Raw genomic sequence first — 12,334 nt, 5'->3', positions numbered from 1 at the left:
TGAAAATCACACACACTTTATGATGATTTTTAAAATTCCTTTTCAAATTCAATTCTTCTTTCAATATGGCTTGAAATACTGATATTGCTACTTGTGCTCTTGTGGTTACACTCAAATCTGTTGGGGGAAAGACTTCTATTGAATGAAATCTCAGAGATAACTGGCCTATCTGTTCAATTAATCAACCTAATATATGTTCACGCCATTAGAAAGAGGCTTTGAACCAAATCATCGACCTCTAACTATTCAAGATGACTGGTTAAAAGATGCTTCCTGCTCTTGCTGACCTTCTAAACAGACATCTGAGGTTCAGCAACAGGTTATTGCCAAGGTGCAAACTGATTGATATGGGCGAGAAAAGAACTGTGCTGATATTGCAGGTGAACTCATTCTGAAAGGATTCAACATTTCTGCCATTACAATATGGAGAATTCTGAGGACTGCTGGATTTTGAAAGACAAAGCCAACATGAAAACCTGGATTAACTAAGAAAATGAGGCAGAAATGGCTTCAATTCTGTCTTGAACATAAAGATTGGACTTTTGAAGATTGGAAATTGATTATTTGATCTGATGAAACCTCCATTATTCTTCTTCATCAACATGGTGGATATCAAATATGGCGAACCAAAGAGGAGGCCTTTGTATGAAGCTGTATTTAGGAACAGTGGAAGGGCTATTCTGAGTTCATGTTTTGGGGGTGTTTCTCTTATGATAAGAAAGAACTCTGTCATTGCTGGCTTCCTGAGACTGCTTCAGAAAAGACTGAATTTCTAAGAATTATTGATGCCTTAAATGAGGAATTGAAGTCAGTTATGAAAGAGAAATGGGAAATAGAGAATGGGATGAGGCAGCTTAATCTTCATCCCTATCCAGCAAAACACCTACATGGAAATGGAAACAGAAAACAGGCAAGCTTTCCCATGGCATTGGCGGTGGTATAGATTGGTATCAATATCAAATCAAAATCTTGATTCCAAAGCTCTTTTTGCTAAAGAGTGTGAAAAAGAACACCCAGGTACAATTGTTCAAGAGAATAAAGCTCCTTCTCATGATCATTATATTCAACGCTGAATTTACAATATATACAATGTCTGTTGAATGCTTTGGTGTGGTAATTCCCCTGATCTTAACCCAATTGAACCCTGCTGGCCATGGATGAAGTGAAGAACTACCTGTAAGAGGCCATCAAAGAGCCAGGCAGAAGCTATTAAGGTATGGGAGCAGTGCTGGAAGGATCTGTCTCAGGAGGCAATACAGGCATGGATTGAGAGGATCTCTATTCATATTCAAAAGATTATAGAGCTAGAAGGAGGCAACGAATATAAAGAGAGCTGTGGATAAAATGAGTGTATATTTCTACATTAAGTTTGGTGGCTTTTTTAGTGTATTTAGTGACTGGAAGAAACTTTTGAAAGGGACCTCTGTACAATCATGCGATTTCCCCTGGCCTGTATCGACGACATTGCCAGCAAATTTAAAGAAGCAGTTGACAACTTCAGTCTCGCTGTTATTCTATTGCTCTGTTTCAAATAGGCCATTTTAGCTTCTTTACTGCTGCTTGATGTGGCTTCAGAGACTTACACATTCTAATCATGACTTAGGGCTTCGTGTAATCAAAGATGCCCTGGCCTGCAGATGGCCTGCAAATGTTTCTTCCATCTTGGCAAGGAATCTATGTGCAGCTTTCCATGCCTCAAACAGTTAATTAATGACTGGATTGCAGACTTCTCTGTTGTATGAATGCATCTGAATTCATGCAGTTCTTCATTCTTTCAATCTCTATTGCATTGATACACTGGGTGAAGGGGAGCTAGGCCCCTTAATCAAACAGCCTGGCAAAGCTAGGAAGTAGGAGCGGGAGGAGAGTGTCGAGATCATAGACCTCAAGGATATGGATATTGCTCATTTGGAGGCGGAGAACATGGCCTTGAACACCAAAGTCAAGAATGTCAGGTGTCCCCTGAAGGAAGGAGTAGTTAGTTAGTTTTTTTTTTTTTTTTTTGAAAAATGCTTATGTTACAGGCTGATGAGTTAAAATCTCTTTTCATCTGTAATTTCTCTTTTACTGCTAACTGGGCTGTCTGCTCTTAGCACTGCTTGTTACCGTTACCATTTTCTGGGTACATTCGGTCAGTGAAACATGGAAAATAAGAGGAGACAATGTGTCTAGCTTGCTTTTGGCTGGATTCCTACCGCTGCTGGTCTTCATGACGGATATGGAATGATGGTAAGGTGGAAGGCTACGGCTTCTTAGCAGAGAGATGAGTGGATGGTTATATGGGAGAACGCCATTCTTATACCACGAAAGCTCGTGACCAATGGTTTTGACGCCTGAAGGCATCCATGTGAAAGTCGGGCTTGATGATCTCGGAAGCTAACTGCCTGACAAGGAGTACATCGAGTTGCTGCGATCGATATAGGTAAGGTCAGCCGTATCTATGACAATAAGTGAGGAAATTTATTGGTGTCTTTTTTTTTTTTAATACAAAAACTGAGCATCATTAGACAATCTAATGGGGCGGTAACAAATTGGAATTGAATACAGTAACATGTTGCAGCTAAATCTTGGACCGTGTCTTCTTGGGGTGGGTCCTCAGGAGCGGTCTCCCACGTCGCTTGAGGGATTCGCGACTCTCTACCTTTCCAGGCCTGACGTGGAACTCGTGGACCAACTTCTCTCATCCAGGGATCAGATCACGTTCAGGTTGCCAAGAAGGGTCGTAGCCCCTCCATTTCACAAAGTACCAGCGCATCTCTTGATCACCTTCCTCGACCACCATCAACTTGAGGATTTCATCGACCAGCCACTCCTCCGTTGAAGTCCCTCCACCATCTTCAACCAATACTGCCAGTGGTGGCTTCTGGTCCTCGGAGTTGGCTTCGACACTCCCAACACTGATTTCCCGGCTGCATGTCCTGGGTGCGGTGAGGGAAATTGGGATTCTATCATTGTAATTCAGACCCCGATTATCGTCATCAAGAATGATGGGTGTATCTGGCATCGTAAGAATCCACGCAAGTATAGAGGGGATTGGGCACTTGGGACTTGGGACTCCGACACAACATCAGCTCAGTTGCGAACCAGTCCCGCCGTGTCCTCGCCAGTGGCGAGCTGATGGCGTGCGCAGTATGAGCACCTGCAGGCCTAGAAGATGGACCAAGGACAGAAATTTGGCCACAAACAGCAGAAACTACGCAGCAACGTAGATATCATCATGGAGCGAGCAAAAATTGATGCCATTACCGCTCCCAATCTATACCCCACGTTGAATGAGCCCATATCCCGCATGCAAATGTTGGCCAAAATCCTAGTAAAATAGGGGGGGAAGGGGGGGGGGGGGGGGAGAAATTGCGCGCCGCCCATCGTCCTGTAACACCAACCGCCATACTTTAGGAAATTCTGGTGAATCGCAACCCTCCCTACTTCTGATTCCCTAAACGGTAGCATCGATAGATGCCCGTTCTCGACACGATGTCATGCGTCAACTGCCACTTCAACGCACTTTCCTGTCGCATGAACACAAATCTCCAGGAGTAGAGCATGCCCCTTGATTTATCATGTAGAAGAGCAGAAAAATGTAAAGATGGGTAACTCTGGCATCGCATCACAATGACACACGATTCTCCTCTCTTCATTTGATTTCAGCGCCTGGATACCAAACCTGAAATCCTGTCTCCAGTGGAGGCCTCCATTGTCGTTGATTCAGCAACTTGCTGCTGGGCCAAGAGGCAACATAAGTGTGACCAAGAATTCACCCGTGCTGGAGTAGTTTGGGCCATGTCCACATCGCCCATCTGCAATTTCTTTCCTTCACTGTGGCGCGTCACCATTGAGACATGCCCCAGTCTCTGAAGAAGGGAGAAATTTTCAATTTTCGTGAGCAACTGCACAAGTTCGGGCCAGCCAACATAGAATGCATGTCATTACAAAGTTATTTCAACTTTGACCCGAGAAAACCTTAATAGGGGAAGTAACAAAACAAACCACGCATATGACCAAATTAGGATGGCCAGGTATCGAGAGATCGAGTATCAGATTATGCGGGAAATCGTCATACAAATGGCAAGAGAGGGGGCTGTAAACATAGGACCTGGAAGGGGGGAGGACGTTTCTATGGATGTAGACAGCGTGGAGCAGATTCCATGGACGTAAGGATGACGATCCAAATAGACTCGCGTGAATGAAGGTGAGCGTGGGTGAGGGAGGGTGACTGGTGAAGGGTAAAAATTGTAGGTCATTAGAACAGCGAGGTGTAGGTTTAACTGTATAGTTAGTTAACCTACAACTAACTATGGGTGTCCAGTTGCGGTCGGCGGCACCAACCGCAACCGCAAAATGGATGGCCGTTTCCGCCAACGGGAAAGGGACCATTTCCTGCCCTGGAGGCCTTCAAAGGCAGATTGCATTTGTAATTATTATATACAATTAATAGAATGACTGTAAATGCTAATACTACCAGAGATTTTATCAGGTAGTTATCAATGCAGAGAATAAATTAATATTCCCTCATTTTCTTATTAGTTATCTTTGTTATTAAATATTTGCTCTAACTACCTTTTTTCCCTTCTCCTAGCTTCTCAGCAGTACAACAGGCTATACAGTAATATCATATGAATATACCATTGGAAATGAAAATCTAATTTTTTATTTTTTATTTAAAATTGATAGGTTATTGTAATTTCTAGATTCAAGGTGAACATTTTCAGAACGAAGACAAAAGAACCAAGAGAAATATCCAAAACAACAGAAAATGTCAGGAAATGAAAAAAGTAGAAGATCAATAGTGTGGCAGAAACAATTTGCGTAATTCTCCATTATTCAAAGTAGAAGAGCCAGCACATAGTACCTAGAGCTAAACCGATATCCCACCCGCAGGAATCTCAACATTTGGTAATATAAAGTCCAATTCTACATGTTTGATGGGCACCAGAAGCAACTCCAAGTTAGCACATCACTTTAATTCACAGGGACACGGATAAGGGGCAATGAAAGAAAGAACTCACGGGGGACTTGAAGAATCCTGAAAATAACTTAACTCGGTGGAGCCCACACTATCCATTCGAAACGCGATCTTCTCCGCCGCGGGACACTCGAAATTAGTCACATTAGAATTCCCCCCGGGACTCAATTTCCGCTCCAGCAACTGGTCTTTCAAAGCTGGCGCGTTCGCAAACGACGTGTTTGTCGTCGCTGCCTTAGCAAGTCTACTAAACTTCACCGCACCATCGCCTTTGAAGAGAAAGTTCCTCTGTGGGAACAAAAACCAGAGAGAACAACTCATCCCCTTGCTGGAGCTTGGGATGTCGAAGTTGAAGATTGATGAGATGGTTGGGGTGGCTGTGCCATTGTAGGACGTGCCTAGTGCCTTGTCGGGGGCAGTGGAGTCGATGGGAATGATTAGATGCGGGAACTCGAAGCCCTGGGTTAGCTCGCCGGGGCAGGTCTTGGGTGGTTCTCCCTGCATCGGAGCGGGGTCATCACGCCGGGCAGTGTTGACGAAGGAAGACTTGTATCTCTGGCCGTTGACTCCTAGGGCCAAGAGGAAGAGGGCGTAGATGGGCCTCATATTTGCTTAGATGTCCTGGATATGCAGCTGCGTATATGTTGATAATGGCTTTTTGTTATCGTGTGCAGAAGGACCTATATCTTGAATAGAGCTCTATGAGACAAGGAGAATGCCCCTATTTATGCATGCGAGTGTGTGTCCAAGAAGAATAGGCTCTTTAGGGCCATCGGTTAAAAGCTCTAACTCCTGTCTTGGAGACCGAATTGATTGCTGCTGAGTTGAAGAGATTTGTTGGCATTTCCAGCCTCATGTAAGTGACTGTAGTACCACCTCCCGACGGATAACATGATGAAGGAAGAACCGGGCAAGTTTGACTTCTATCAGAACTGGATTTTGCCATGTTTGATAGAAGTAGATATATATAGGGGTATATGCTGTGCTCGGTGTTTAATTTACGGGGCACCAGGCACCAGTTGTTATACTCAAGAGTGGTTCACAGTGTTACATATAAGTTGTCATCCAGATACAGCCCAAATATGGACCGATAATGCGGCTGGAGAATATTATAGTATAGACCCATGGCAAGGACGATTTTCCCTGTCCATGGGGGATGGATGTTGGTGAGAAGCAACCTCAGCCAAGAGGCTTCAACTATGAGGCGATCCGGAGTCCTGTCCAAGGAGAAGAACATCCATACATGAGGTGTTCCTAAGACTCCAATCAAAGATTGATTGTACAGTAGCCATTTCTCTGTGAGATATAGAAATAAGGCTCTCTGAACTATGACGGAGAGTTGCAGGAGAACAGCAACTGCAAGAAAAGTCTGCTTTGATCGGTCAAGCACAGACGAATGTCATTGACAGGATAGAAGTCTACTCAGAAGAAGAAGCCAGCCTATATAATGGAACCTGACACCGTAGACGGGAAGACATCAAACCAAAGGGGGAAAGTGGTTGTTATACGGAGGGCAACCTATTCCAAGGTGGGAGTGAGGATGAGAAGAAGTTGATGTGACAGCAGCGGTCGGGATATTTATTTGCTTCGAGTGAGCACCCGCGTCGACTGTCATGTGGCGTGCCGTCGGGGATATATATCTATTATTAATAGAATGGGTGTTGCTATTTCACTAATTTCATCTTACCAATGTTGTTGTATATAGAGGCACATGGTTCCAGGCTCCTCGCTTAGTTAACTACCAACAACTCTATCTTCATTCATAGTTCGCCGACCACCGCCACTCTTGTCACAGGTAGATCTCCCCACCTTTCTTGAAGATTAGAAGTTGTCCTGTACCGAATCCCTGACGGTGAATAGAAGTATCGAAGCAAAAGATGTAGACTGCTATCATATAAGTGATATTTTTATCTATCGTCTATATAAGGTTGTCAAACTCAACGGCTTCGAATTTCGATAAGTTAACTACCCTATAACGGCGTGAATAGCCGCCACCAGCGCCGGCGTCAGAGAACCCGCAGAACTGTCAAAACATCCCGCTCCAATGGATCTCTTGATATGTTCAATGTGCGGATCCCAGCATGATACACGGTTCGCCAAATCGTGCAAAATATGCGATGATCCACGACAATATATCCCACAGGAAGGGTGAGATTCCTCTCAGCGAATTCTGAACAGGGCGTTCTATTTTACCATATCCCCTTTTCCTCGCGCCCTGCTACCTCCATCACCTTTAGCTTCACATACTTGAAAACATACCACCCCGGGGCTTGAATTATTGGAGATAATAAAACAAGCACATAACAACTAACAAAGAGGCATATCAACTTTGTCCCCTCTGCCACCCCTCATTACAGACAATCATGGACAACGCTTCGCCAGCTGCAACAATCCAAAAAATACCACAATGAGTTCCGCATGGATAAGAACCATTCAGGTCTTATCAGTATCCTCACCGTGCCTCAAGTAGGCATTGGCCAACGGGCCTTCCTGTGCTGCACCCCTGCCGGCAACGTGCTCTGGGACTGCATCACATATATCGACGACGACACGGTCCGTCAGATCAAAGAGCTGGGCGGCATCAAGGCAATTGTCATCTCACATCCGCACTACTACTCTACCTCCGTCCATTGGGCGGAGGAATTCCGTTGTCCCGTCTACATATCCGCTGATGATGAAGAGTTCCTGATGCGTCATGCCCCTACGACAAGGTCAATTACCGCAACCCAAAGTGCGAAGGGCCACGATTCGTTTCCCGGCCATTTGCTTTGGGAAGGCAAGGAGTTGAATCTTCTAGACGGCACATTTACGGCTATCAAAGTTGGTGGTCACTTTCCTGGGAGCTCAGTGCTGCTGTGGAAGGAGGCGAAAAAGCTCCTGATTGCAGATAGTATCCTGGTGGTACCAAGTGGTGTATATCATGTTGACCGTTTGCCCGGAACCACGTCGTTTACGTTCATGTGGTCGTATCCTAATTTTGTAAGTTGCTTTGATTTATTTATTTTATTATTTATTTTTATTTTTTAATCTCCCACCATTTCCGCTTATTTTTAGCATTCCACTCTGTTCCGGAATCCCACATCAAAGAGTCCATAGTGACAGCTGCTGACGGAATGGGGGTTTTTTCAACTCTTCCCTCTTCCTCATGTGAACAGATTCCCTTACCCCCAGATGATGTGTATGCAATTTGGAAATCCCTCGCCCACCTTGACTTTGAAGACACGCATTCCGCGTTTTGGGGGCGGGATACGATTGGCCAGAGCAAGAAGAGGCTTTTGGAGAGTGCACAGATATATATTAAAGCTGCGGGATATGTTGACCATGCGATTCATCGAGAGAACTTCAAGGAGTAGCTAGTAGGAGTTAATATGCTTTATGCTGTGTCTGTGGCATATATTTGTTTGCTCACGACCTTTATGAGCAAAATGAGGAGAGAACTCTCTGATGTTTAATCCTACGTATCTTATTCATGAAGATATTAATAATCATTTGAAAGTATTTCATTTTGTATCTCGATCCCGCAGAGCTGCTCTGACATAGTACGTTTGTCGGACTTTTCCCTATGTGAAAGGACCCCTTGTGCGAGAGTAAATTCACCCGTCATCATTTGCTTCAGTAGCACTCCGTAGGAACAAGTATGCATGCTACGTTTAGGTCTGTATATTTTGTGACAATAATCCTTCGAACCAGTTAATCTTACGTTGATGCTTTAAACACATCCCGAATAGAGCAAGAGTCTTTATGGTACGGTAAGATTTGGAAAGCAGGAAAATGACCAAAATCAGACAGTATACACAGTATGCTGTTACAAATCGAACAATAGAGGACAGTTAAACCGCCCCAGCAACCGCTCTAGTTACATCGATAGGTTAAGGAAGCAGGGAGCTTTCTGTATCAGACACGTCAACTTAAATAGCTCCTCCGGTGAGCTCCTCGGCAATCTTCTTCACTCTCTTCTCCCCCAGACTCCAAATCGTAGCTTGTGTCTTTCCCTTATGCACCAGAGACTCAATAGTCGATGGAGGACCTAAGTTCCAGATATTCTCTCCAACATCCTCATCGTTCGTCCATGCTGGATTCTCGCCCTCGGGGAAGACCCGTTCGATTTCCGCATTCAGCTGCTCTTCATTGATGATGAAATTTCGGGCGTTCATGTACAGAGAGTGGAGACTGTCAATTCTCTGTTGCCTCTTACTCTGCTGCTTCGAAGCATATTTCAAACGAGAAGCTTCAAGTCGCTGTTCCACATTAGGATCGGGGAGAATGGGCATCTTGCTCGGTTTCATGACTTGAATCGTAGACGGTTGCATTAACCGGTCATCTTCTCGAGGGCCCTGCGCAAGAATCCGTTCCCGCTGCGCTATTTTGGCGCTGCTTCGTTTTGCTCTATATGCGTCGCTTTTCTGCTTGCGCGCGTATAGTTCGACTAGACCCTCGCGCAAATTTTGGCGGCGGATGGCAGCCATTCTCTTTTTCCATTCCACATAGTCGAATTGAGGGTCTCCAGGCTGGAGTTTAGGTTTATTGCTTGATGGCTCGGGTGTGGCAGCCTCAACATAGGCAGTCGTTGGCTTGTCCGGTCGGCGGGGAGGGAATAGTTCTCGGGGCACAGGGAGCACGCCCTTCACCGCAGGCTTGATGGGATAATAGGGTTGTATCGGACGGGGAATCTCGATGAATTTTGGCGACTCTGGCCTGACCATTGGGCTGGGGGTGGAACTGAAGGCCCGGACCTGCGCTCTGGCAGACCTGCAAGGGCGGCAGAGAGACATGGCCGACTTTGCGGGGATAGCCATGACGGCAATTGGCAATTGGTAAGATGGGATATGCGGCTTACCCCACCTTCCTTTCAAACGGCCATATAAGGAGAAGATGGGAATCGAAGTTTGATGCGTAGGTCGCAAGCGCTTAAAGGGTGAGGTTAGCTTTTGACACTTTTGACATCTGCACAAAAGCAAATGTTGTTGATTAGTCATCCGAAGCAATTTTGGCACGCTCTTTAAAACTCAAAAGAGGACAAGAAAAATTCTGGGATATTTGAACATTTCTCTCTTAAGCTGTTGAATTTCTCACCAGCCCACATATTTTGCTGCCAACCACCACAAGTAACCCCAGACACCTAGACGGAGTGGTGGCATTTGATTCACATATTTCTCTTCTCTATGGGTACATCGAAGAAGGAAGCCGCCCGCAAGTTGCGGGAGGGCAAGACCGGAGACGGAATGGGCAATGTCAAGACCAAGGGCGAAAACTTCTACAGGTACGTAAATGGTTTTGTTTCCCCCTTTGTATGAGATCAACTTCACAGGTACTGATTTTTGTATAGGAGTGCTAAGAAGGTCAAGACTCTTAATATGTTTAAGGATGGTAAAGCGCAGCGAAATGCCCGCGGTGAAATCACCAAAGCTGCTTCCTATCAGTCGCGGGATATCCCAAACGCTCGGATAGAGCCCAACAGAAAATGGTTTGGCAATACAAGAGTTATATCGCAAGAGGCTTTGAGCTCCTTTCGTGAAGCAGTCGCTGAGCGTGCTTCGGATCCGTATCAGGTTCTGCTGAAAACAAACAAGTTGCCGATGAGTTTGATCCGCGATGGATCGAACACAAATGGATTGAAGGAGCACAAGGCTAAGATTGCAGTTGAGTCAGCACCGTTTAGTGACACCTTTGGTCCTAAGGCGCAAAGAAAACGAGTCAAACTCGGTGTTGGGACGCTCGAAGATCTTGCTGGCGAATCTGTCAAGATGCACGACACGTATTTGGAACGCCTAGGCCAAGCAAAGCTCCTGAGTGGGACATCCGGTGAAGATGCCGAGAATAAGGATGGTGGTGATGTGCTGACAGCTGCGAGAGAGCCTGTTTTCTCCAAAGGCCAGAGTAAGCGCATCTGGAACGAACTGTACAAAGTCATCGACTCTTCCGATGTTGTCATACATGTGCTCGATGCTCGAGACCCTGAGGGCACCCGATGCAGGAGCATTGAAAAGTACATTCGTGAGGAGGCACCGCACAAACACTTAATTTTCGTTGTGAACAAGTGTGATTTGGTACCAACCGGCGTTGCTGTAAGTTGAAAAAGAAACACAGTTTCCTGTCAATTTTCACCGTTCATATTCCTGTGACATTCCATTCCATTGCTAAGTCAAGGCTTCTTCCTGTGCATATTTCTTGCCACCTATGTCCATGGAAGTATTTTGTCTGTTACAGCTTTGGTAGATTGACACTTGTCCGCCGCCCTTGTTTCTTTCTGAAATCGGGGTTGACAAGCGATCGTTTTGAGAGCTGTGTCGTATAGGGCTTGTTGTGTCTTGTTTTGAGTTGAGTCCCGCTCCCACTCTATCTGTGGAATAATAGCAGTACTCTTAGTAACATCTCACACATTCCTTTTTTGAATTCACTTTAATCATAAAGTCCAGTTTTGGGTCTCGTTGCTAATTCTCGATTCCAGGCTGCTTGGGTCCGTGCGTTATCAAAAGATCATCCCACTCTCGCATTTCATGCTTCCATTAACAATTCTTTTGGCAAAGGGTCTTTAATACAGCTTCTACGCCAATTTTCTGCTCTACACTCAGACCGTAAACAGATATCGGTTGGTTTCATCGGATACCCGAACACCGGAAAATCATCCATTATCAATACCCTCCGAAAGAAAAAGGTGTGTTCTGTCGCGCCCATTCCTGGGGAAACAAAGGTGTGGCAGTACATCACCTTAATGAAGAGAATCTATTTGATCGACTGCCCTGGTGTCGTTCCACCGAGCAACAGTGATACCGAAGAAGACATCCTTCTTCGGGGAGTTGTGCGAGTGGAAAATGTCGAAAACCCGGAGCAATATATCCCCGCTGTTCTCAAACGGGTTCAGCCTCGCCACTTTGAACGAACATACGAAGTCAAGAATTATAAAGACGCGATTGACCTCCTGAGTATCCTCGCAAGAAAAGGCGGGAGACTACTCAGAGGCGGAGAGCCTGATGTCGATGGAGTTGCTAAGATGATCATTAATGACTTTCTTCGCGGAAAGATCCCATGGTATTCTTCACCACCACATTCTGGTGATGATCCTGGTCCTTCAGATGAAAGGATTGAAGGGCGTGAGGGACGGCTTGGCGAAATGAGTCGCAAGCGGAAGCGAGATGGCTCTGAAGCTGGATACTCAGAAGCCCCGTCCGGTGTTGCAGTTTCGGGGACGGACGATACCGATGCTGACAAGGAGTTTGAAGGATTCGGCGAAAGTGATGAAGATTCACCTGTTGCCGTGGAAGATGCAGAGAACCAAGAAAGTGCCTAGTGATTGGATGTGTAGAAACAAAGTGTATACACTCTTCATGGCATTAAAGGGCCTTGTTGGTAGCGCTTTCAGAAGCGTTCACA

The 12,334-nt window shown here is 45.4% G+C and overlaps 8 protein-coding genes across 8 annotated transcripts; 4 read left to right on the top strand and 4 right to left on the bottom strand.

Annotated features, from left to right (window-relative positions):
* Positions 1-1,821: 1,821 nt before the first annotated feature.
* On the bottom strand, positions 1,822-2,343 carry PADG_03139 (uncharacterized protein; the record flags this gene model as incomplete). The annotated part of the gene is made up of 2 exons (XM_010759972.1): positions 1,822-1,962; positions 2,113-2,343. 2 exons carry the CDS (start codon positions 2,341-2,343, stop codon positions 1,822-1,824), a joined length of 372 nt encoding a protein of 123 aa, XP_010758274.1.
* A 337-nt stretch (positions 2,344-2,680) lies between these two features.
* Positions 2,681-3,004, bottom strand: PADG_03138 (uncharacterized protein; the record flags this gene model as incomplete). Its single annotated transcript, XM_010760452.1, has 1 exon — positions 2,681-3,004. The coding sequence occupies one exon, from the start codon at positions 3,002-3,004 to the stop codon at positions 2,681-2,683; it is 324 nt and encodes a 107-aa protein (XP_010758754.1).
* Positions 3,005-3,154: 150 nt separating this feature from the next.
* Positions 3,155-3,772, top strand: PADG_11546 (uncharacterized protein; the record flags this gene model as incomplete). Its single annotated transcript, XM_010760703.1, has 2 exons — positions 3,155-3,297; positions 3,649-3,772. The coding sequence occupies 2 exons, from the start codon at positions 3,155-3,157 to the stop codon at positions 3,770-3,772; spliced, it is 267 nt and encodes an 88-aa protein (XP_010759005.1).
* Positions 3,773-4,008: 236 nt separating this feature from the next.
* Positions 4,009-4,415, top strand: PADG_11545 (uncharacterized protein; the record flags this gene model as incomplete). The annotated part of the gene is made up of 2 exons (XM_010760702.1): positions 4,009-4,151; positions 4,307-4,415. 2 exons carry the CDS (start codon positions 4,009-4,011, stop codon positions 4,413-4,415), a joined length of 252 nt encoding a protein of 83 aa, XP_010759004.1.
* A 587-nt stretch (positions 4,416-5,002) lies between these two features.
* On the bottom strand, positions 5,003-5,569 carry PADG_03137 (uncharacterized protein; the record flags this gene model as incomplete). The annotated part of the gene is made up of 1 exon (XM_010760451.1): positions 5,003-5,569. One exon carries the CDS (start codon positions 5,567-5,569, stop codon positions 5,003-5,005), a length of 567 nt encoding a protein of 188 aa, XP_010758753.1.
* A 1,438-nt stretch (positions 5,570-7,007) lies between these two features.
* PADG_03136 (uncharacterized protein) lies at positions 7,008-8,316 on the top strand (the record flags this gene model as incomplete). The annotated part of the gene is made up of 3 exons (XM_010760450.1): positions 7,008-7,111; positions 7,321-7,942; positions 8,119-8,316. The coding sequence occupies 3 exons, from the start codon at positions 7,008-7,010 to the stop codon at positions 8,314-8,316; spliced, it is 924 nt and encodes a 307-aa protein (XP_010758752.1).
* A 555-nt stretch (positions 8,317-8,871) lies between these two features.
* On the bottom strand, positions 8,872-9,759 carry PADG_03135 (uncharacterized protein; the record flags this gene model as incomplete). Its single annotated transcript, XM_010760449.1, has 1 exon — positions 8,872-9,759. One exon carries the CDS (start codon positions 9,757-9,759, stop codon positions 8,872-8,874), a length of 888 nt encoding a protein of 295 aa, XP_010758751.1.
* A 366-nt stretch (positions 9,760-10,125) lies between these two features.
* Positions 10,126-12,251, top strand: PADG_03134 (uncharacterized protein; the record flags this gene model as incomplete). The annotated part of the gene is made up of 3 exons (XM_010760448.1): positions 10,126-10,223; positions 10,290-11,028; positions 11,412-12,251. The coding sequence occupies 3 exons, from the start codon at positions 10,126-10,128 to the stop codon at positions 12,249-12,251; spliced, it is 1,677 nt and encodes a 558-aa protein (XP_010758750.1).
* Between the last annotated feature and the right edge of the window lie 83 nt (positions 12,252-12,334).

Source organism: Paracoccidioides brasiliensis (genome assembly GCF_000150735.1).
Source record: "Paracoccidioides brasiliensis Pb18 unplaced genomic scaffold supercont2.3, whole genome shotgun sequence".
Classification (NCBI taxonomy): domain Eukaryota; kingdom Fungi; phylum Ascomycota; class Eurotiomycetes; order Onygenales; family Ajellomycetaceae; genus Paracoccidioides; species Paracoccidioides brasiliensis.
Note: the sequence above shows the minus strand (reverse complement) of the source record. Positions and strands in the feature narration are given on the sequence as shown.